At 44.1% G+C, this 23,363-nt stretch overlaps 1 protein-coding gene across 17 annotated transcripts in view; it reads right to left on the bottom strand.

Moving 5' to 3' along the window:
* Positions 1–14,341: 14,341 nt before the first annotated feature.
* Positions 14,342–23,363, bottom strand: part of LOC149974512 (rho GTPase-activating protein 17-like) — a 48,743-nt gene continuing 39,721 nt past the window's right edge. For 2 of the 17 annotated variants that reach the window (XM_090212749.1, XM_090212752.1), the window contains 11 exons: positions 23,113–23,224; positions 22,928–23,009; positions 22,626–22,706; positions 22,384–22,497; positions 22,195–22,286; positions 21,844–21,985; positions 19,662–19,928; positions 18,786–18,958; positions 17,679–18,230; positions 17,428–17,457; positions 14,342–16,175 (listed from right to left, as the gene is read on the bottom strand). In XM_090212749.1, coding sequence (XP_090068875.1) covers positions 16,033–16,175; positions 17,428–17,457; positions 17,679–18,230; positions 18,786–18,958; positions 19,662–19,928; positions 21,844–21,985; positions 22,195–22,286; positions 22,384–22,497; positions 22,626–22,706; positions 22,928–23,009; positions 23,113–23,224 — 1,788 coding nt within the window. In that variant the 3' untranslated portion in view covers positions 14,342–16,032. Of the gene's footprint in view, positions 16,176–17,427; positions 17,472–17,678; positions 18,231–18,785; positions 18,959–19,661; positions 19,929–21,843; positions 21,986–22,194; positions 22,287–22,383; positions 22,498–22,625; positions 22,707–22,927; positions 23,010–23,112; positions 23,225–23,363 lie in introns of all 17 variants that reach the window. The other 15 variants (XM_090212750.1, XM_090212753.1, XM_090212751.1 and 12 more) reach the window with 9 other exon arrangements.

Genomic DNA, 23,363 nt, shown 5'->3' with positions numbered 1-23,363 from the left:
TAGCGAGACTATATACAGGGGGGTACCTGTATATGCAGGGGCACCGGTTAGTTGAGGTAGTATGTACATGTAGGTAGAGTTATTGAAGTGACTATGCATAGAGAACAACAACAGAGTAGCAGCGGTGTAAATATGCAAATAGTCTGGGTAGCCATTTGATTACAAGTTCAGGACTCTTATGACTTGGGGGTAGAAGCTGTTTAGAAGCCTCTTGGATCTAGACTTGCCGTGCGGTAGCAGACAAAACAGTCTATGACTAGGGTGGCTGGAGTCTTTGACAATTCTTAGGGCCTTCCTCCAACACCGCCTGGTAAAGAGGTTCTGGATGGCAGGAAGCTTGGCCCCAGTGATGTACTGGGCCGCTCGCACTACCCTCCGTAGTGCCTTGCGGTCGGAGGCCGAGGAGTTGCCATACCAGGAAGTGATGCAACCAGGATGCTCTCGATGGTGCAGCTGTAGAACATTTTGAGGATCTGAGGACACATGCCAAATCTTTTCAGTCTCACGAGGGGGAATAGGTTTCGTTGTGCCATCTTCACGACTGTCTTGGTGTGCTTGGACTATGTTAGTTTGTTGGTGATGTGGACACCAAGGAACTTGAAGCTCTCAACCTGCTCCACTGCAGCCCCGTCGATGAGAATGGGGGCATGCTCTGTCCTCCTTTTCCTGTAGTCCACAATCATCTCCTTTGTCATGATCACGTTGAGGGACAGGTTGTTGTCCTGGCACCACAAGGCCAGGTCTCCGACCTCCTCTCTATAAGCTGTCTTGTCGTTGTCAGTGATCAGGCCTACCTGTGCTGTGTCATTGGCAAATTTAATGATGGTATTGGAGTCGTGCCTGGCCGTGCAGTCATGAGTGAACAGGGAGTACAGGAGGGGACTGAGCCTTCACCCCTGAGGGGCCCTTGTGTTGGGGATAAGCATGGCGAATGTGTTGTTACCTAGCCTTACCACCTGAGGGCGGCCCGTCTGGAAGTCCAGGATCCAGTTGCAGAGGGAGGTGTTCAGTCCCAGGGTCTTGAGCTTATTTACGAGCTTTAAGGGCACTATGGTGTTGAACACTGAGCTGTAGTCAATGAATATCATTCTCACATAGGTGTTCCTTTTGTCCAGGTGAGAAAGGGCAGTGTGGAGTGCAATAGAGATTGCATCATCTGTGGATCTGTTGGTGCGGTATACAAATTGGAGTGGGTCTAAGGTTTCTGGGATAATGGTGTTGATGTGAGCCATGAGCAGCCTTTGAAAGCACTTCATAGCTACAGATGTGAGTGCTACGGTTCTGTAGTCATTTAGGCAGGTTACCTTAGTGTTCTTGGGAACAGGCACTATGGTGGTCTGCTTAAAACATGTTGGTATTACAGACTCGGACAGGGGGAGGTTGAAAATGTCAATGAAGACACTTGCCAGTTGGTCAGCGCATGCTCTCAGTACACGTCCTGGTGATCCGTCTGGCCCTGCGGCCTTGTGAATGTTGACCTATTTAAAGATCTTACATCGGCTGCGGAGAGCGTGATCACACAGTCTTCCGGAACAGCTGGTGCTCTCATGCATGTTTCAGTGTTATTTGCCTCAAAGCGAGCATAGAAGTAGTTTAGATTGTCTGATAGGCTTGTGTCACTGGGCAGCTCTCGGCTGTGCTTCCCTTTGTAGTCTGTAATGGTTTGCAAGCCCTGCCACATCCGATGAGTGTCGGAGCCGGTGTAGTACGATTCAATCTTAGTCCTCTATTAACGCTTTGCCTGTTTAATGGTTCGACGGAGGGCATAGCGGGATTTCTCATAAGCTTCCGGGTTAGAGTCCCACTCCTTGAAAGCGGCAGCTCTAGCCTTTAGCTCTGTGCAAATGTTGCTTGTAATCCATGTCTTCTGGTTGGGGTATGTATGTACGGTTACTGTGGGGACGATGTCATCGATACACTTATTGATGAAGCTAATGACTGATGTGGTGCACTCCTTTTATAATTTAACCTTTATTTAACCACGCAAGTCAGTGAAGAACAAATTCTTATTTACAATGATGACCTAGGAACAGCGGGTTAACTGCCTTGTTCAGGGGCAGAATTACATGTTTTACCTTGTCAGCTCAGTGATTCGATCTAGCAACCTTTCTGGTTACTGGCCCAATGCTCGCACCACTAGGATATCTACCACCCCAATGCCATCGGAGGAATCCCGGAACATATTCCAGTCTGTGCTAGCAAAACCGTCCTGTAGTTTAGCATCTACTTCATCTGACCACTTTTTTATTGATCTCGTCACTGGTGCTTCCTGCTTCTATTTTTGCTTGTAAGCAGTATTCAGAAGGATAGAATTATGGTCAGATTTGCCAAATGGAGGGCGAGGGAGAGCTTTGTATGCGTCTCTGTGTGTGGAGTATAGGTGATCCAGAGTTTTTTCCCTCTGGTTGCACATTTAACATGCTGATAGAAACTTGGTAAAACTGATTTAAGTTTCACTGCATTAAAGTCCCCGGCTACTAGGAGCGCCGCCTCTGGGCGAGCGTTTTCTTGCTTGCTTATGTGTCACGAGAATTTTCAATCCTAATGATAATAACTGACAATCAATAGTTCTGACCAATCCCCGAGATCTGTAAGACCATGGGTTTAATAATAATTAGTCAAAGACTCAGCTTATGCAAAAATATAGTAGTTTATTCAGAGAACGTTCTAAATTCCATTATACAAAGACATCCATTTTATAGCTGCGCACATACTTCCACACAAACAGTAGGTATCCTACTCACATACTTCCACACAAACAGTAGGTATCCTACGCACATACTTCCACACAAACAGTAGGTATCCTACGCACATACTTCCACACAAACAGTAGGTATCCTACGCACATACTTCCACACAAACAGTAGGTATCCTACGCACATACTTCCACACAAACAGTAGGTATCCTACGCACATACTTCCACACAAACAGTACGTATCCTACGCACATACTTCCACACAAACAGTAGGTATCCTACGCACATACTTCCACACAAACAGTAGGTATCCTACGCACATACTTCCACACAAACAGTAGGTATCCTACGCACATACTTCCACACAAACAGTAGGTATCCTACGCACATACTTCCACACAAACAGTAGGTATCCTACGCACATACTTCCACACAAACAGTAGGTATCCTACGCACATACATCCACACAAACAGTAGGTATCCTACGCACATACTTCCACACAAACTGTAGGTATCCTACGCACATACATCCACACAAACAATAGGTATCCTACGCACATACTTCCACACAAACAGTAGGTATCCTACGCACATACTTCCACACAAACAGTAGGTATCCTACGCACATACTTCCACACAAACAGTAGGTATCCTACACACATACATCCACACAAACTGTAGGTATCCTACGCACATACTTCCACACAAACAGTAGGTATCCTACACACATACATCCACACAAACAGTAAGTATCCTACGCACATACTTCCACACAAACAGTAGGTATCCTACACACATACTTCCACACAAACAGTAGGTATCCTACGCACATACTTCCACACAAACAGTAGGTATCCTAGCACATACTTCCACACAAACAGTAGGTATCCTACGCACATACTTCCACAAAAACAGTAGGTATCCTACGCACATACTTCCACAGAAACAGTAGGTATCTTACGCACATACTTCCACACAAACAGTAGATATCCTACGCACATACTTCCACACAAACAGTAGGTATCCTACGCACATACTTCCACACAAACAGTAGGTATCCTACGCACATACTGTACTTCCACACAAACAGTAGGTATCCTACGCACACACTTCCACACAAACAGTAGGTATCCTACGCACATACAGTGCCTTGCGAAAGTATTCGGCCCCCTTGAACTTTGCGAGCTTTTGACAAATTTCATGGTTCAAACATAAATATATAAAACTGTATGTTTTTGTGAAGAATCAACAACAAGTGGGACACAATCATGAAGTGGAACGACATTTATTGGATATTTCAAACTTTTTTAACAAATCAAAAACTGAAAAATTGGGCGTGCAAAATTATTCAGCCCCTTTACTTTCAGTGCAGCAAACTCTCTCCAGAAGTTCAGTGAGGATCTCTGAATGATCCAATGTTGACCTAAATGACTAATGATGATAAATACAATCCACCTGTGTGTAATCAAGTCTCCGTATAAATGCACCTGCACTGTGATAGTCTCAGAGGTCCGTTAAAAGCGCAGAGAGCATCATGAAGAACAAGGAACACACCAGGCAGGTCCGAGATACTGTTGTGAAGAAGTTTAAAGCCGGATTTGGATACAAAAAGATTTCCCAAGCTTTAAACATCCCAAGGAGCACTGTGCATGCGATAATATTGAAATGGAAGGAGTATCAGACCACTGCAAATCTACCAAGACCTGGCCGTCCCTCTAAACTTTCAGCTCATACAAGGAGAAGACTGATCAGAGATGCAGCCAAGAGGCCCATGATCACTCTGGATGAACTGCAGAGATCTACAGCTGAGGTGGGAGACTCTGTCCATAGGACAACAATCAGTCGTATATTGCACAAATCTGGCCTTTATGGAAGAGTGGCAAGAAGAAAGCCATTTCTTAAAGATATCCATAAAAGTGTTGTTTAAAGTTTGCCACAAGCCACCTGGGAGACACACCAAACATGTGGAAGAAGGTGCTCTGGTCAGATGAAACTTTTTGGCAACAATGAAAGACGTTATGTTTGGCGTAAAAGCAACACAGCTGAACACACCATCCCCACTGTCAAACATGGTGGTGGCAGCATCATGGTTTGGGCCTGCTTTTCTTCAGCAGGGACAGGGAAGATGGTTAAAATTGATGGGAAGATGGATGGAGTCAAATACAGGACCATTCTGGAAGAAAACCTGATGGAGTCTGCAAAAGACCTGAGTCTGGGACGGAGATTTGTCTTCCAACAAGACAATGATCCAAAACATAAAGCAAAATCTACAATGGAATGGTTCAAAAATAAACATATCCAGGTGTTAGAATGGCCAAATCAAAGTCCAGACCTGAATCCAATCGAGAATCTGTGGAAAGAACTGAAAACTGCTGTTCACAAATGCTCTCCATCCAACCTCACTGAGCTCGAGCTGTTTTGCAAGGAGGAATGGGAAAAAATGTCAGTCTCTCAATGTGCAAAACTGATAGAGACATACCCCAAGCGACTTACAGCTGTAATCGCAGCAAAAGGTGGCGCAACAAAGTATTAACTTAAGGGGGCTGAATAATTTTGCACGCCCAATTTTTCAGTTTTTGATTTGTTAAAAAAGTTTGAAATATCCAATAAATGTCGTTCCACTTCATGATTGTGTCCCACTTGTTGTTGATTCTTCACAAAAAAATACAGTTTTATATCTTTATGTTTGAAGCCTGAAATGTGGCAAAAGGTCGCAAAGTTCAAGGGGGCCGAATACTTTCGCAAGGCACTGTACTTCCACACAAACAGTAGGTATCCTACGCACATACTTCCACACAAACAGTAGGTATCCTACGCACACACTGTACTTCCACACAAACAGTAGGTATCCTACGCACATACTTCCACACAAACAGTAGGTATCCTACGCACATACTGTACTTCCACACAAACAGTAGGTATCCTACACACATACTTCCACACAAACAGTAGGTATCCTACGCACATACTTCCACACAAACAGTAGGTAGAAGGGCACTATGGTGTTGAACACTGAGCTGTAGTCAATGAATATCATTCTCACATAGGTGTTCCTTTTGTCCAGGTGAGAAAGGGCAGTGTGGAGTGCAATAGAGATTGCATCATCTGTGGATCTGTTGGTGCGGTATACAAATTGGAGTGGGTCTAAGGTTTCTGGGATAATGGTGTTGATGTGAGCCATGAGCAGCCTTTGAAAGCACTTCATAGCTACAGATGTGAGTGCTACGGTTCTGTAGTCATTTAGGCAGGTTACCTTAGTGTTCTTGGGAACAGGCACTATGGTGGTCTGCTTAAAACATGTTGGTATTACAGACTCGGACAGGGGGAGGTTGAAAATGTCAATGAAGACACTTGCCAGTTGGTCAGCGCATGCTCTCAGTACACGTCCTGGTGATCCGTCTGGCCCTGCGGCCTTGTGAATGTTGACCTATTTAAAGATCTTACATCGGCTGCGGAGAGCGTGATCACACAGTCTTCCGGAACAGCTGGTGCTCTCATGCATGTTTCAGTGTTATTTGCCTCAAAGCGAGCATAGAAGTAGTTTAGATTGTCTGATAGGCTTGTGTCACTGGGCAGCTCTCGGCTGTGCTTCCCTTTGTAGTCTGTAATGGTTTGCAAGCCCTGCCACATCCGATGAGTGTCGGAGCCGGTGTAGTACGATTCAATCTTAGTCCTCTATTAACGCTTTGCCTGTTTAATGGTTCGACGGAGGGCATAGCGGGATTTCTCATAAGCTTCCGGGTTAGAGTCCCACTCCTTGAAAGCGGCAGCTCTAGCCTTTAGCTCTGTGCAAATGTTGCTTGTAATCCATGTCTTCTGGTTGGGGTATGTATGTACGGTTACTGTGGGGACGATGTCATCGATACACTTATTGATGAAGCTAATGACTGATGTGGTGCACTCCTTTTATAATTTAACCTTTATTTAACCACGCAAGTCAGTGAAGAACAAATTCTTATTTACAATGATGACCTAGGAACAGCGGGTTAACTGCCTTGTTCAGGGGCAGAATTACATGTTTTACCTTGTCAGCTCAGTGATTCGATCTAGCAACCTTTCTGGTTACTGGCCCAATGCTCGCACCACTAGGATATCTACCACCCCAATGCCATCGGAGGAATCCCGGAACATATTCCAGTCTGTGCTAGCAAAACCGTCCTGTAGTTTAGCATCTACTTCATCTGACCACTTTTTTATTGATCTCGTCACTGGTGCTTCCTGCTTCTATTTTTAGAGTAGGTATCCTACGCACATACTTCCACACAAACAGTAGGTATCCTACGCACATACTTCCACACAAACAGTAGGTATCCTACGCACATACTTCCACACAAACAGTAGGTATCCTACGCACATACATCCACACAAACAGTAGGTATCCTACGCACATACTTCCACACAAACTGTAGGTATCCTACGCACATACATCCACACAAACAATAGGTATCCTACGCACATACTTCCACACAAACAGTAGGTATCCTACGCACATACTTCCACACAAACAGTAGGTATCCTACGCACATACTTCCACACAAACAGTAGGTATCCTACACACATACATCCACACAAACTGTAGGTATCCTACGCACATACTTCCACACAAACAGTAGGTATCCTACACACATACATCCACACAAACAGTAAGTATCCTACGCACATACTTCCACACAAACAGTAGGTATCCTACACACATACTTCCACACAAACAGTAGGTATCCTACGCACATACTTCCACACAAACAGTAGGTATCCTAGCACATACTTCCACACAAACAGTAGGTATCCTACGCACATACTTCCACAAAAACAGTAGGTATCCTACGCACATACTTCCACAGAAACAGTAGGTATCTTACGCACATACTTCCACACAAACAGTAGATATCCTACGCACATACTTCCACACAAACAGTAGGTATCCTACGCACATACTTCCACACAAACAGTAGGTATCCTACGCACATACTGTACTTCCACACAAACAGTAGGTATCCTACGCACACACTTCCACACAAACAGTAGGTATCCTACGCACATACAGTGCCTTGCGAAAGTATTCGGCCCCCTTGAACTTTGCGAGCTTTTGACAAATTTCATGGTTCAAACATAAATATATAAAACTGTATGTTTTTGTGAAGAATCAACAACAAGTGGGACACAATCATGAAGTGGAACGACATTTATTGGATATTTCAAACTTTTTTAACAAATCAAAAACTGAAAAATTGGGCGTGCAAAATTATTCAGCCCCTTTACTTTCAGTGCAGCAAACTCTCTCCAGAAGTTCAGTGAGGATCTCTGAATGATCCAATGTTGACCTAAATGACTAATGATGATAAATACAATCCACCTGTGTGTAATCAAGTCTCCGTATAAATGCACCTGCACTGTGATAGTCTCAGAGGTCCGTTAAAAGCGCAGAGAGCATCATGAAGAACAAGGAACACACCAGGCAGGTCCGAGATACTGTTGTGAAGAAGTTTAAAGCCGGATTTGGATACAAAAAGATTTCCCAAGCTTTAAACATCCCAAGGAGCACTGTGCATGCGATAATATTGAAATGGAAGGAGTATCAGACCACTGCAAATCTACCAAGACCTGGCCGTCCCTCTAAACTTTCAGCTCATACAAGGAGAAGACTGATCAGAGATGCAGCCAAGAGGCCCATGATCACTCTGGATGAACTGCAGAGATCTACAGCTGAGGTGGGAGACTCTGTCCATAGGACAACAATCAGTCGTATATTGCACAAATCTGGCCTTTATGGAAGAGTGGCAAGAAGAAAGCCATTTCTTAAAGATATCCATAAAAGTGTTGTTTAAAGTTTGCCACAAGCCACCTGGGAGACACACCAAACATGTGGAAGAAGGTGCTCTGGTCAGATGAAACTTTTTGGCAACAATGAAAGACGTTATGTTTGGCGTAAAAGCAACACAGCTGAACACACCATCCCCACTGTCAAACATGGTGGTGGCAGCATCATGGTTTGGGCCTGCTTTTCTTCAGCAGGGACAGGGAAGATGGTTAAAATTGATGGGAAGATGGATGGAGTCAAATACAGGACCATTCTGGAAGAAAACCTGATGGAGTCTGCAAAAGACCTGAGTCTGGGACGGAGATTTGTCTTCCAACAAGACAATGATCCAAAACATAAAGCAAAATCTACAATGGAATGGTTCAAAAATAAACATATCCAGGTGTTAGAATGGCCAAATCAAAGTCCAGACCTGAATCCAATCGAGAATCTGTGGAAAGAACTGAAAACTGCTGTTCACAAATGCTCTCCATCCAACCTCACTGAGCTCGAGCTGTTTTGCAAGGAGGAATGGGAAAAAATGTCAGTCTCTCAATGTGCAAAACTGATAGAGACATACCCCAAGCGACTTACAGCTGTAATCGCAGCAAAAGGTGGCGCAACAAAGTATTAACTTAAGGGGGCTGAATAATTTTGCACGCCCAATTTTTCAGTTTTTGATTTGTTAAAAAAGTTTGAAATATCCAATAAATGTCGTTCCACTTCATGATTGTGTCCCACTTGTTGTTGATTCTTCACAAAAAAATACAGTTTTATATCTTTATGTTTGAAGCCTGAAATGTGGCAAAAGGTCGCAAAGTTCAAGGGGGCCGAATACTTTCGCAAGGCACTGTACTTCCACACAAACAGTAGGTATCCTACGCACATACTTCCACACAAACAGTAGGTATCCTACGCACACACTGTACTTCCACACAAACAGTAGGTATCCTACGCACATACTTCCACACAAACAGTAGGTATCCTACGCACATACTGTACTTCCACACAAACAGTAGGTATCCTACACACATACTTCCACACAAACAGTAGGTATCCTACGCACATACTTCCACACAAACAGTAGGTATCCTACGCACATACTGTACTTCCACACAAATAGTAGGTATCCTACGCACATACTTCCACACAAACAGTAGGTATCCTACGCACATACTTCCACACAAACAGTAGGTATCCTACGCACAAACTTCCACACAAACAGTAGGTATCCTACGCACATACTTCCACACAAACAGTAGGTATCCTACGCACATACTTCCACACAAACAGTAGGTATCCTACGCACATACTGTACTTCCACACAAACAGTAGGTATCCTACGCACACACTTCCACACAAACAGTAGGTATCCTACGCACATACTTCCACACAAACAGTAGGTATCCTACGCACATACTTCCACACAAACAGTAGGTATCCTACGCACATACTGTACTTCCACACAAACAGTAGGTATCCTACGCACATACTTCCACACAAACAGTAGGTATCCTACGCACATACTGTACTTCCACACAAACAGTAGGTATCATAATCACATACTTCCACACAAACAGTAGGTATCCTACGCACATACTGTACTTCCACACAAACAGTAGGTATCCTACGCACATACTTCCACACAAACAGTAGGTATCCTAGCACATACTTCCACACAAACAGTAGGTATCCTACGCACATACTGTACTTCCACACAAACAGTAGGTATCCTACGCACATACTTCCACACAAACAGTAGGTATCCTACGCACATACTGTACTTCCACACAAACAGTAGGTATCATAATCACATACTTCCACACAAACAGTAGGTATCCTACGCACATACTTCCACACAAACAGTAGGCAAGTTTTATCCTTCTCTATAGTTCTCACCGCTGTGTATCACTGCCCAGCCGACAGTTCCATTAGGGACACCTTAGAGAAGGTGATTAGGGACACCTTGAGAAGTACTCCCTATGCTATCATAGGCTCCTCAGAGACCTAGCCAGGTCGGTCCTAACACAGTTTAACTGTTCTCGTTTTTTTTCTTCGGCACACACATACAAGTTCAAATCCTGAGCTACGCCTTGCTCAGACAGTCTGTGTTTTCCCACTATACAGATACATTGTTTAACCTAATTCTGACTAAAACTACACACATAATCAGATTATAATTGTATGATTCTAATCAATTTCATACAGTTATAAGGTTTCAGAGTGGAATTATTTTATCATTATCTTTCAACATGCACATTATTTTATCATTATGGCGGAATACAGCTCATTCAATGCTGTCTTAGTGCCACCCTCTGACTGTGGTGGTATGTAAACAACTACACAAAATACAGCTGAAAATTCTCTAGGTATATAGTGTGGTCTACAGCTTATCATGAGATACTCTACCTCAGGCGAGCAATATCTCAAGACTTCCTTAGATATCGTGCACCAGCTGTTATTTACAAAAATACACAGTCCGCCGCCCATTGTCTTACCAGACACAGCTGTTCTGTCCTGCCGGTGCAGTGTGTATGCAGCCAGCTGTAGTGTCGTCGTTCAGCCACGACTCCAAGAGCATAAGATGTTACAGTTTTTAATGTCCCGTTGGTAGTTTAATCTTCCACGTAGCTCGTCTATTTTATTCTCCAAACATTGCACGTTTGCTAGCAGAATGGAGGGAAGTGGGGGTTTATTCGATTGCCTACGAATTTTCATAAGGCAGTCTGCCCTTTGGCCCCTTTTTCTCCACCTCCTCTTCACACAGATCACGGGGATCGGGACCTGTTCCTGAGAAAGCAGTATATCCTTCGCATCTTGCTCGTCAGAGTCGTAAAAGGAAAAAAAAGGATTCTGCTAGTCCGTGGTGACTAATCGCAGTCCTGATGTATAGAAGTTATTTTCGGTCATAAGAGACAATAGCGGCAACATAATGTACAAAATAAGTTTAAAAAATTGTTACAAACAACGCAAATAAACTACCAAAAGAAACACAATGGGTTAGGGGACACGTAAAACCTCTGCCTTCCTCTCCGGTGCCGTCAATCCATGTTTCAAAGCCTTTGAGTTGCTCGCCGTTTGCTCGTCGTCATTCCAGAATACTATGAGCAATTTTTGTCAAAATTCCTGAAAAACACACTGAAAAAGTTGCTGGCATATCTCAAAGGTATGTATCATTTATTTGATGAAGGTATGTTGAGAATTAACAATTTTACTTTGCTTACAGATGTAGGAGGATCTATATTAGCCTATTAATATTCATATTATAAGTGACATTTGTTTGGTTTTAGTCCTCATCAGAAGTTCTCCACATGATTCTGGAAGATCTGAATGACATTGAGAAACGCCCAAAGTAAGTTTTCCTCTGACTCCTCATTGAGGCATGGCCCTTGCTTTGCTCGGTTATCTGACTGTGGTTGTTTTTGGCCCATCTGCCCACTGAAGGAGGTTTGTATCCTGGTGGTGTCTCATTGTGTGCTGAGCCGTATGTTCCCGTCGTGGGGATACCACTTCGTGATGCAGCCCCTCAGCCTCCAGGACCCCACCCCACAGATCCAGCCGTAGAGACCCTGGTTCCAGACAGCCTGTCCATGATCTGCGCGTGCCTACTCAAACACAGGGTAAAGCAGATGCTGAACACTGTTGGTGGCAAATTTCAACATCATTGTTGCATGTCAATTTGTCCATATCACAGACATACCAGTTGTAAGACAAATTCATTGTTTCCTTTGTAAGGTATTTTGATATGATGTAAGCCCTCCATGTTTTTGTGATCTTTGAGGGGTTGTGTCACAGGCCTGTCGGTGTGTGTGTTATATAACAGGGGTATTCAACTCTTACCCTACGAGATCCACAGGCTGCTAGTTTTCTGTTTTACCTGATCATTTAACACACCTGGTGTCCCAGGTCTTATTCAGTCCCTGATTAGAGGGGAGCAATAACAAAAATGCAGCGGAACTGGCTTCGAGGTCTAGATTTGAGGGTTCTATAGGTAAGCTGTTCAGTGTGTGTTGTTCTACAGGTAAGCTGTTCAGTGTGTGTTGTGTTGTGCTATAGGTTAGCTGTTCAGTGTGTGTTGTGTTGTGCTATAGGTTAGCTGTTCAGTGTGTGTTGTGTTGTGCTATAGGTTAGCTGTTCAGTGTGTGTTGTGTTGTGCTATAGGTTAGCTGTTCAGTGTGTGTTGTGTTGTGCTATAGGTTAGCTGTTCAGTGTGTGTGTGTTGTGCTATAGGTTAGCTGTTCAGTGTGTGTTGTTCTACAGGTAAGCTGTTCAGTGTGTGTGTGTTGTGCTATAGGTTAGCTGTTCAGTGCGTGTTGTTCTACAGGTAAGCTGTTCAGTGTGTGTGTGTTGTGCTATAGGTAAGCTGTTCAGTGTGTGTTGTTCTACAGGTAAGCTGTTCAGTGTGTGTGTGTTGTGCTATAGGTAAGCTGTTCAGTGCGTGTTGTGCTATAGGTAAGCTGTTCAGTGTATGTTGTTCTACAGGTAAGCTGTTCAGTGTGTGTTGTGCTATAGGAAAGCTGTTCAGTGTGTGTGTGTTGTGCTATAGGAAAGCTGTTCAGTGCGTGTTGTGCTATAGGTAAGCTGTTCAGTGCGTGTTGTGCTATAGGTAAGCTGTTCAGTGCGTGTTGTGCTATAGGAAAGCTGTTCAGTGTGTGTTGTTCTACAGGTAAGCTGTTCAGTGTGTGTTGTGCTATAGGAAAGCTGTTCAGTGTGTGTGTGTTGTGCTATAGGAAAGCTGTTCAGTGCGTGTTGTGCTATAGGTAAGCTGTTCAGTGTATGTTGTTCTACAGGTAAGCTGTTCAGTGTGTGTGTGTTGTGCTACAGGAAAGCTGTTCAGTGCGTGTTGTGCTATAGGTAAGCTGTTCAGTGTGTGTGTGTTGTGCTATAGGAAAGCTGTTCAGTGTGTGTGTGTTGTGCTATAGGAAAGCTGTTCAGTGCGTGTTGTGCTATAGGTAAGCTGTTCAGTGCGTGTTGTGCTATAGGTAAGCTGTTCAGTGCGTGTTGTGCTATAGGTAAACTGTTCAGTGCATGTTGTGCTATAGGTAAGCTGTTCAGTGCGTGTTGTGCTATAGGTAAGCTGTTCAGTGTGTGTTGTGCTATAGGTTAGCTGTTCAGTGCGTGTTGTGCTATAGGTAAGCTGTTCAGTGTGTGTTGTGCTATAGGTTAGCTGTTCAGTGTGTGTTGTGCTATAGGTAAGCTGTTCAGTGTGTGTTGTGCTATAGGTAAGCTGTTCAGTGTGTGTTGTGCTATAGGTAAGCTGTTCAGTGTGTGTTGTGCTATAGGTAAGCTGTTCAGTGTGTGTTGTGCTATAGGTAAGCTGTTCTGTGTGTTGTGCTATAGGTAAGCTGTTCAGTGTGTGTTGTGCTATAGGTTAGCTGTTCAGTGCGTGTTGTGCTATAGGTAAGCTGTTCAGTGTGTGTTGTGCTATAGGTAAGCTGTTCAGTGTGTGTTGTGCTATAGGTAAGCTGTTCAGTGTGTGTTGTGCTATAGGTAAGCTGTTCAGTGTGTGTTGTGCTATAGGTAAGCTGTTCAGTGTGTGTTGTGCTATAGGTAAGCTGTTCAGTGTATGCGTGTCTTACAGGGTAGAAGTTCAGGCCAGGATGCTCAGGAGCCAGCTTTACTGTTAGCGGATACAGTAATCTACACCTTAGTCTTGAAATCAGAATCAGGAGTGTTTTAAACAATTATTCGGTTTTTATTTTAGAAATTGCGTGTCCAACACACCAGACTTTACTGGTAGGCGGAGATTGAAGAAATGATTACTAGACAATCGTCCTCCCATCCATAAGACCAAATTAATCATTTTCTTACTCATGTTGTGTGAGTGATAAAGCCATGACTCACAACCTTTTCACATTTTTCTTCATATACTTTATTCAGAAAGGGAGTATAACCAAGCAGTCATTTTACATTTGATTTATTTCTTGTTTCAGCTCAGTCTGCATACAAAACTAGCTGAGCTCAAAACGCAGCTTTAACATTTGTAGTTTAATGGCATTTGTTCATCTTTCAGAGCCTCGAAACAAGGTACTCTTTCTGCAGAAGGATAAGGCAGCAAGTTAAAGGAAAAGATGAGATAGAGGGGAATCTCAGCAAGACTACATGGATGATGATGGTCTCTGAAAAGCAGTACAAATACTGAACATGTTTTCAGTGCAACTAAAGCATCCAGAAATGTGCCCTTTAGTTGATACCATTCAGGGTCTCTTCTCTAGGAGCACAACCCTGCATTATACTCAAGGAAAAAGCAACGTGTATAAAAATAAAAGAGAATTAAGCTTTTCTGGTCTAGTGTATCCAACACCACCTCACTACTAGGTTGTTACATTGGTTTGTGTGTAAAACCCAGCTCAGTGGGAAAGGTAGAGCAGAATGATCTTCCATATAGAAACCTGTTCCCTGGAAAGCAAGCGCTTGTGGGGTTTAGACTTGGTTCAATATCAGCTGTTGAAGTGATTCACTAGTCAGATGACAAGGTAGCTTACAGTATAAGCGCTTAAAACAGTCCTTTCCTATATTCACTTATACAGGAACTGTCACTTTAATGCCCCAGCAACATTGACGTAAACACAGAAGATTAGGAAGGCACCTACAAGCCAAGAGGATAAGCATGTACACTGAAAGTATATAGACCTATCCCTGCTACGAGTTATGGAACCAGTAAGGCATGCTTCAGAAAACTGCATGATTATTAACTCAAGCTACAGGGAATGTGTTTTAGGAAATAAATACAGAGAGCAAAGGATGGGTTTCATACAAAAACAGGGATAAAAAAAAAGGTATAATTGTGAGATAGACTGGAAACCTGCTACACTTCAGCAACAGTTATTATTTTGGCGGGATTCTACTTTTACCCACGTTTACTGTGCTTCACATTTACAAATAGTATTTTTCATTTCTTGAACTAAGGCCATCATCAAGAACAACACACCAATATCAAAGAAGTCTGTCGGTCCACTGTTAACAACCCACTCTACTAGCAGTTCCTTAACCATCATAAAACAATTCCGTATGTTAGCTTAGAAACCCAGCCCCGGGCCCTTAAAACTCATTAAGGTGCAACATCCCATGCAAATGCATACCGTTTTCAATCCAAACCTCATCATCCCCCCAAAATCTACAAAGCTTTATCGAGGCTTCATCAGTGCTACAGTTACGATTTCCTGGTGGGGAGGGGCCAGGGGGAGGCCTGTTCTGTAGTTCCACTGGGGTGGTTGAGTTGACTGTATGGAGTTGTAGCTGTAACAGGCCTGCAGTAGAGCGAACCAAGTGGGTGGTGAAGGGAAAGTTAGTGTGTGGAGGACACCGGGAGTTGGAGTTGAGAGAGAGCAGCAGATGTGTGGTGATCTGAGGGGAGCTTGAGGTAGAAGTTGACACTAACCACAAGTCTAGGACCAGATCACCCTACCCCTAGACCTAAAGTTAACCATTAGGGGATGACACTAATATCTGACCCTGGACCTGTGGTTAGGGTCAACTTCTAACCACACCTGGAGAGGAGATGGAGAGGGGACAGAGAGACAAGGCCAGTCCTCTTCCTTATAGAACGGTACTCTCTGTGTCCAGGTCTGAGTCTTTGGGCTGGGGCACGGACGTCATGGAGGGGGCGGTCACTGGCTGCTGGTCCACAGCAAACTCAGGGATGAAGGCTCGAGTCAACCCTTTGAGAGACAGGGCTGGGTCTGGACAGGACAGAGACAGTGAAATGTTAGTGCTGCAGCTGACTGAGTAGTTCATGTTAAAAGTCTGCTAAGCTGTAGTTGTTTGTTGAGAGACTGTATAAAACCACTCACTTATTCTTTAGCTAAATATTGTGGATTAACTAAGTAAAAAATACTAAGAATTCAATTAATAGAAATGCCTAAAGGAGAAAACAAAAGTGGATTTTAAAACCAAATGGTGACTTGTGTTCAGTGTTAGTTTGTTTTGGCAAGGATGGTTGACATTCTTAAGACAGGCATAATGCAAATTGAACCTGCGGTACAGACAATCACCCCCCCATGCTACTACCTTCAGTACCATCATCTGAAGGATCTGACATCCAAACAGTGGTTTCAACCGATGCAATCTATGACCATTTTCCATTGGCTTAAATAGGAAAATAGCAGTGCACCATCAAGTAGCGTTAAGTGCCAGCCACACTATGTAGCATATCAGAGATGATGCTGAGACAGATTTATTCTTCAACAGAGTCATGCTAATGCTATCCACATTCCATCATAAAGGCAAATAATGCAGCCCTCTTTATTGAAAACCACATCACAGCCATCATCAGCACAGAGTTAAAGAGAGCTTCATGCATCCAAGGCTTGCACCTTAAGTACAATCCTGTTCCACGCATACCAGAACACTAAAACCTGATGCGGTTGGGTTGCCAAACTAAAACACACCTAAGTCAAGTTAGGCATTAGGCATGCAGTGTGTTTAGCCTAAAGTGAATATGTATGAAAGGCTATGATCATGCTTAATATTCGGATGTACAATAGTATAGGCCAAGACAAGGAGCAGGCCATTATGGGGACAAGTCTTCCAATCAAGATGACAACAATGTCTTAACAAAAAAACAAAAAAAAACATTTCCAGAGGGCGAACAAATGCAATTTAAGGCTTTGCAAAAGACATCCTGACACAATCTATCAAATTCAAAAAGTTTATATTCTGCCAATTCCATGAATCAAATTGTTTTTTTGTTTGTTTCCGGTATGCTTTCATCATTTACAGACCAACCATTAGAGATGTCCTTTGCAAATTCCACATTAAAATGTTACTGATATTTAAATGATTTAATAATGAAGGTTGAAAGTCATGATGATTCACGACCAATGGGAACAATTGTAAAAGCAGGCACAAGTGGCATGTTTCTAAAAGTATGATGTGGTAATGGAGTAATGCCAAAACGGATGGAGTGCAGGAGCTGCAAAATGCAAGTATCACCTGACAAACCTTTCATAAATGCTCCTGAACCTGTGGACACAGGACTTTTAGATAAAACATTGTCAATATACTGTCAACACCAGAGGAAAAGGAGGTACTGAATACTGAACCTATACTATAAACTGAAAGAAGGGATTGTTGTGATATGTCTGTTCTGTCTGTTTATAGACTGTTGTGAATATATTTATGTGGCGTGTTGCCAAATGAATCTCCCTTCATGGGACAATAACACGTCACTTGACTGGACTCACCCATGATTTTGTAGGCTGTGCTGCAGATCCCGTTGGTATCGTTTCCCTGTGTGGGGGGCTGAGGGGGCGGAGGGATGTTGGGCCTGTTTCTGGGTTTGGGGACGGGGCGCGGCCGGGGGAGGGAGCCTGACTGGAAGGGAGAGGGGGAGCCAGGATGGGCACCGGGTATGTCCAGGAGGGTGGTGGAGGGTGGAGGGGTGTCAGGCGGGGTGGGGGTGTCTGGAGGAGACTGGTCCGCCCCCGGGTAGTCTCCTGCGGGCTGGCTGAGGGCCCTAGGGTGGGGCGGGGGACTGACCTGTGAGGGTGTGGGGGGCTGTGGGGGCGGGTGGTTGGGGGCCTGGATGGGGGGCTGGTTGCTGGATTGGCGGCGGGGGGTGGTAGAGGGCTGGGAGACGGGGGAGGTAGGGGAGTGGCTTGAGGAGGAGAGGGGTCTGGGAGAGGGGCTGAGGGACTGGCCCTGGCCTGAGAAGGGGTGGTGGTTGGTAGGGTTACTGGACTGGCCTGAAGGGGGATTGAGCGGCTTGGGAGGGGCAGGGGCCGGCTTCTTTGTACCTGGATAGTGGAGAGGGGTGGACTTCAGAAAGGATCTTATGTCTACATATACTTTATTTTAGGCTACTTGAAATTGTAGGTCTACGTCTAACAGGGGAGCTACACTGGGGAGTCACAAAAACAGTGGGTTTTCAGCTGCTACACTGGACTGGTTAACTATAGCCAGGCTGAGCAGAGCCCAAGCCACTTTCTGTAGTGTTCTCTGGCATGAGGCGCGCGTTCAATTCCTAAAAATAGAACCAGAGCGCCATTTTACACTAAGCAGCACAGGCTCTTAAAGATCTGCGTTGCTTACACAGGTTTCATTCAAATGAATAGGAGTGTCTTACACTTTGCAACAGTTACACATCCAGTGTAGCATGCTTGTAAATCTATGTCAAATGTAACAATATAACTGCTAGTGGAAATTACCTTGTAATAAGAGGCTTACTAATGAAAAAGAAAATAATAGGTTCTTGATAAAAATGTCCTCATGATACCATTATGCATATAGCTCCAAATAAATGTCAAACAACCTAATAAAGCTAAGCTGAATTGCTTTAAGGAGTGTCTCACCTCTGCGCATCATGTGTGGACTGGGCCCCATGGATCCAGCCCCAGGGCCTCCCACTCCCAGCTGTCCCCCAGCTCCCCCTCCTCCGGCTGAGCTGGCCGTGCCCGGGTGGCCCCCACCTGAACCGTTCCTCTGGTGGAGGGTCGGGGTGGAACTGGGTTCACGCTTTGGGTTGCTTAACAGAGACAGACAGACAGAGGTCCTAATTTTACGTACAAGACTCAGAATTTAGCGTAGTGCTATGAAAATGTCCATCAAATTGAAGGCCTGTTCAGTGAGCTTTTTGTCCGTAACTGCACTGGGCGGTGTCTTCGGTTTACCTTCTATATTCTGTCCAATGGATCAATAGAACAGTCAAAATGAGATTGAATGGAAACCTTTCATGAACGGATTCAAACTCATCCTTCAAAAACTACATAAGCTCAATGAGAAACTAATCTGTTGATTCATGTGTGGTAGCCTGAGAGCAGAGGCGTGGGGAGGGCCCTCTGAGGACGGCTGGCTCACACCAACCATTGTTGTAGAGCCAGTGGTCTGAACTGAGATGTACCCACAGTGTTATTATAATGATTACTTGTTAATTGTTTGAGGAAAATGCAGTTAGACAGCGAGAGGAAAAACTCTAGGAAAATAACACGTGAGAAACCCATGCGGTCACTTCAACATTTTCTATGCTCTGTAGTCATTTTCCATTCAAAAATGATTCAAATTACCATAAAACGTTTATATTTGTAGAAGAGCAGTGACATCACCATAAACAGTGCACACACACTTATCAGCAAATTATCATCAAAAGGTTGCAGGCAAAAAGGTATTTCCTTCCCATGCAGTGGAGTGGCATGCGTGTCTGTGCTCCCCAGTGCACCACACACCCTTACCTGAGTTCCTCAGCGGTAGTAGCGAGAAGCTGCTGCGCTGCCACCAGGGCAGCCATACTCAGTGCCAGGCTAGGCTGGCAGCCCTCCAACGCCATGCCCCCCGGTGGGGCCTGGAGCTCAGCCACGCACCCTGTGAACTGCCCAGGCCCTGGGGCCTCTACCGGGGGTAAGGGGGGCTGGAAGGCGGGTGAAGCATGCTGCTTTCTACCTAAGGTGTGGCTGCCTCTACGGGGGACGGTGTTATGGTCCGACAGTTTGTTAGCAAAACTACAGAGAGGAGAGAGGACAGACAGACGGCAGAGCCACGTTGAGAAAGAAACCCGGGCGACAGGACAGAATCACCAAGTCCCAGAGTAGAGCGAGAGCGTGAGAGAGTGGAGAGAAAGAGAGCGAGAGAGATACTCCACACCAAATAGTCAAAAGGGATGTTATGTAGATTTGTAGTCTAAAGTCACAAAGATAAACTAGAAGCAACTAGAAGCCTATAGCACTTAAGACATCCAAAAATACACTTCAAAAATATCCCCAAGTAAGTATGATAATCATTAGAGCTACCAATCAAACCAAACATTCAAAGTGTAAATTAATATATTATTGGTTGAGTTATCCAAGTGAAAATCCTTTAGATTTAAATAGCATATCCTCAGCTCAGAGCACTGGCAGGTATAGGATCCGTCTTTGACCTTTCACCCCATGGCAGTTCAAAGTAGAGGGATGGAGCTAGTTAATTGACCATTAATTAACACATTTAGCATCTCCTGGCTTCCACACACAGCCTACAAGCCACTGATGCAGACCTGTGGAACATCTACATTTTAAAAAGTCTAATAAATCCATGTAATATAGTCTAAACTTCACAATAAATCCATGATTTATTTTAGACCGGTCTAAAGAAACATGATATGAAGAAAATCACGTAATCGGCTCTTTCTCACAGGCTACAAGTGAAGACGGACATCGGGGACGCAACTGCGGGCGTTCTTATCAAATTCTGAGGCGCATATTGAAGATATTGGAAGAGGAAGAACTGTCCACATTTACTTTTTCAGCCAACAAGATGAGTAGGCCTAACGAACAGAAAAAGCACTAACCTACATCAATCTACTATCCACCATAGTACAAAAGTTGACCTATTCTGTGAGAGAAATAAATATTCCAAACAGTCTGGGACAGTTGTGGGATGCGATAGATCCCTAATTAATACAACCACTAGCAATAAAAAAAAACATAACCAATGAGGCTGATGCAACAGATCAGAACATTTAGCTTAAAATATTGATAGATAAGGCTATTTCATCACATAAGCGCAGCAATGCTCACACGGCAGGAGGTTATAAGTGTGAATGTTCCATTAGCAGGAAAACACCATTATCAAAAGTGACCAGAAATGGGATTATGCATGTAATGCTTTTATTATAATAGAAAAAAGGTGCATTTATGGTGAAAATTAACTTACCCAACTTGAAACTCACGTGCTGCATATGTATGCCAGTTAGGCTCTACATGTCATTAAAATACATGTCATCTATGCACTTAAAAAGCAAATGGAGGATGCTTTTCCTGTGGTAAATTTTCGTGCCAGCCATGTTGTAAAGAGAAACAATGTGTTTAACATTAGGAAAGTTGAGAAATAAATATAGAGGAGAAAGCTGATGGGTTCCTCCTCTTTTAAGAGGCCATCACTCTGTTTTCTCAAGCAATTGTATGGCCTATTGAAATGTTGCGCAACATGAGCTCTCATGAAGTGTTTGATTAGATTTTCAAAGACATTTGTATTGATGTCAGAGTGATTAGAGAGACAATAGAGTGCTGAGTACCAGGCAGTTAGCCAGTTTGGTAGACTACTAATGACCAATTTTTATTTTTACCTTTATTTAACCAGGCAAGTCAGTTAAGAACAAATTCTTATTTTCAATGACGGCCTAGGAACAGCCTGTTCAGGGGCAGAACAACAGATTTGTACCTTGTCAGCTCGGGATTTGAACTTGCAACCTTCCGGTTACTAGTCCAACGCTCTAACCACTAAACTACCCTGCCGCACCATCAGCATCATCAGAGCTCGGAGAAGCCTAACTACCGTGACTAAACGGTCACGTTGAATTTGACTGCCTTCATGACTCGTGACAGCCGGTGTGGCGGTAATACAGTCACCGTAACAGCCCTAGCTACTGTTGGTGGTTACCTGTCCTTGCGAGGGTTATCGTTCTCTGGCCCCACCATGCTACCAGGCCTCTTCTTCTCGATGGTGGAACAGTCGTACTCCATCGAGTGGTTGGAAGGAGGGGTGGGCATGGCGAACATCCCCGATACATTAAACTCCACATCTATGCAAAGGCGGAGAACAGGCAAGTAGAATTCCTTTAGGCGCCATTTAAAAACAAACAGATCTATCTTTTTGAGTAGCCTGGGAATCAGATTTATACCACTGAAAGAGTAATCTGATGACATTCCCGTTTCCATTGTTCATGATCCTGTACACAGGAGACTAAGTACCTCCCTCCTGAGGACCCGGTCAAAGGTCACATATACATACCCTCAGGGAAGAACCAGTCAGCGTGCTGTATGATAGGTTCTATGATGGTCACCACGTGAACAGAGGTAGCAGCAGCCATCTCAGCTAGAGTCCTGCAGGCATACAGAGGATAGCAGACATGTTATAAACAAACACTAACAAACATTTGTTTTTTCCGTTTGAAAAGTAAGTAACTCCCCCCTTTCTCACCCCTCTGTTTTGGCCCACAGCATGTTTGGTCCGAGTACAATGGCGATGTTGCTAGGGGTCATCTTGTTGACCTCACTGTCCTGAGCCAGCTTGGACAGGAACTTCACCAGATACCTACGACACAGAGACGGGCACAGGTAAGGCACATCATTAGATGTTAAGAAACAGGGTAATATATCTTCATAATAAACACATCTTTGTTGTGAAGCAAAGTTGTGGGAACCAGTCCATCTGTTACCCACCTTAGGTTGGCTTTGTTGTTCTTCGGTAGTTGATCACACACAACCCATAGGGCCTGCAGACGCTTGTCTGGCTCTGAAACGCTGGGCAGAGACAGAGGGACAGAGACACAGAGAGACAGGGACACAGAGACAGAGACAGAGGGACAGAGACAGAGGGACAGAGACAGAGGGACAATCACGGACCCGTTTTATGGTTGCTATAATTTCACTCCTTTTTCCATTTTATTTCTCATACTTTTATTCCTGCTCTACTTGGTTACACTTCCTTTAACAGCGACACAAGACGGTGTGTGGTGGCTTACTTAGACGCCTGAATCCACTCGTCGTAAAGCTGGAAGCTCATCAGAGGTTCCGGCAGTTCTCTCAGGTAAGACTTCAGGGCTCCTGGAATGAAAGGACAGTGATGTGAGGAATGGTCTGACAGTCATATTACTTGAAAACTCTTGCCGAAACATGTATAAAACGTGAGTAGGGCTTAGCACCGTACCAGCGACAGCGTGGGGGTCTGAGTAGAACTCCTCCAGCTGTGAGGTGGAACAGTCCAGAGCAGCCTTGAGCTTCTTTAGTTTAGAGGCCCCTGCTGCGATCCTAAACAGGCCCTGATACAACAACACAGACACGATTGATGCGACACAGACACACAATCCGCAAACAATGCTTAAATGATAAATTTCCTTTTGTCATAGAAGGGTCCAGACACTTTTTTGGTAATTTCACTTGATTAAAATAAATAAATAA

This window comes from Oncorhynchus mykiss, chromosome 20, assembly GCF_057628025.1.
Source record: "Oncorhynchus mykiss isolate SJ-2025 chromosome 20, ASM5762802v1, whole genome shotgun sequence".
Lineage (NCBI taxonomy): Eukaryota > Metazoa > Chordata > Actinopteri > Salmoniformes > Salmonidae > Oncorhynchus > Oncorhynchus mykiss.
The sequence above is the reverse complement of the archived record's forward strand: the minus strand, read 5'-3'. Positions and strand labels throughout refer to the sequence as shown.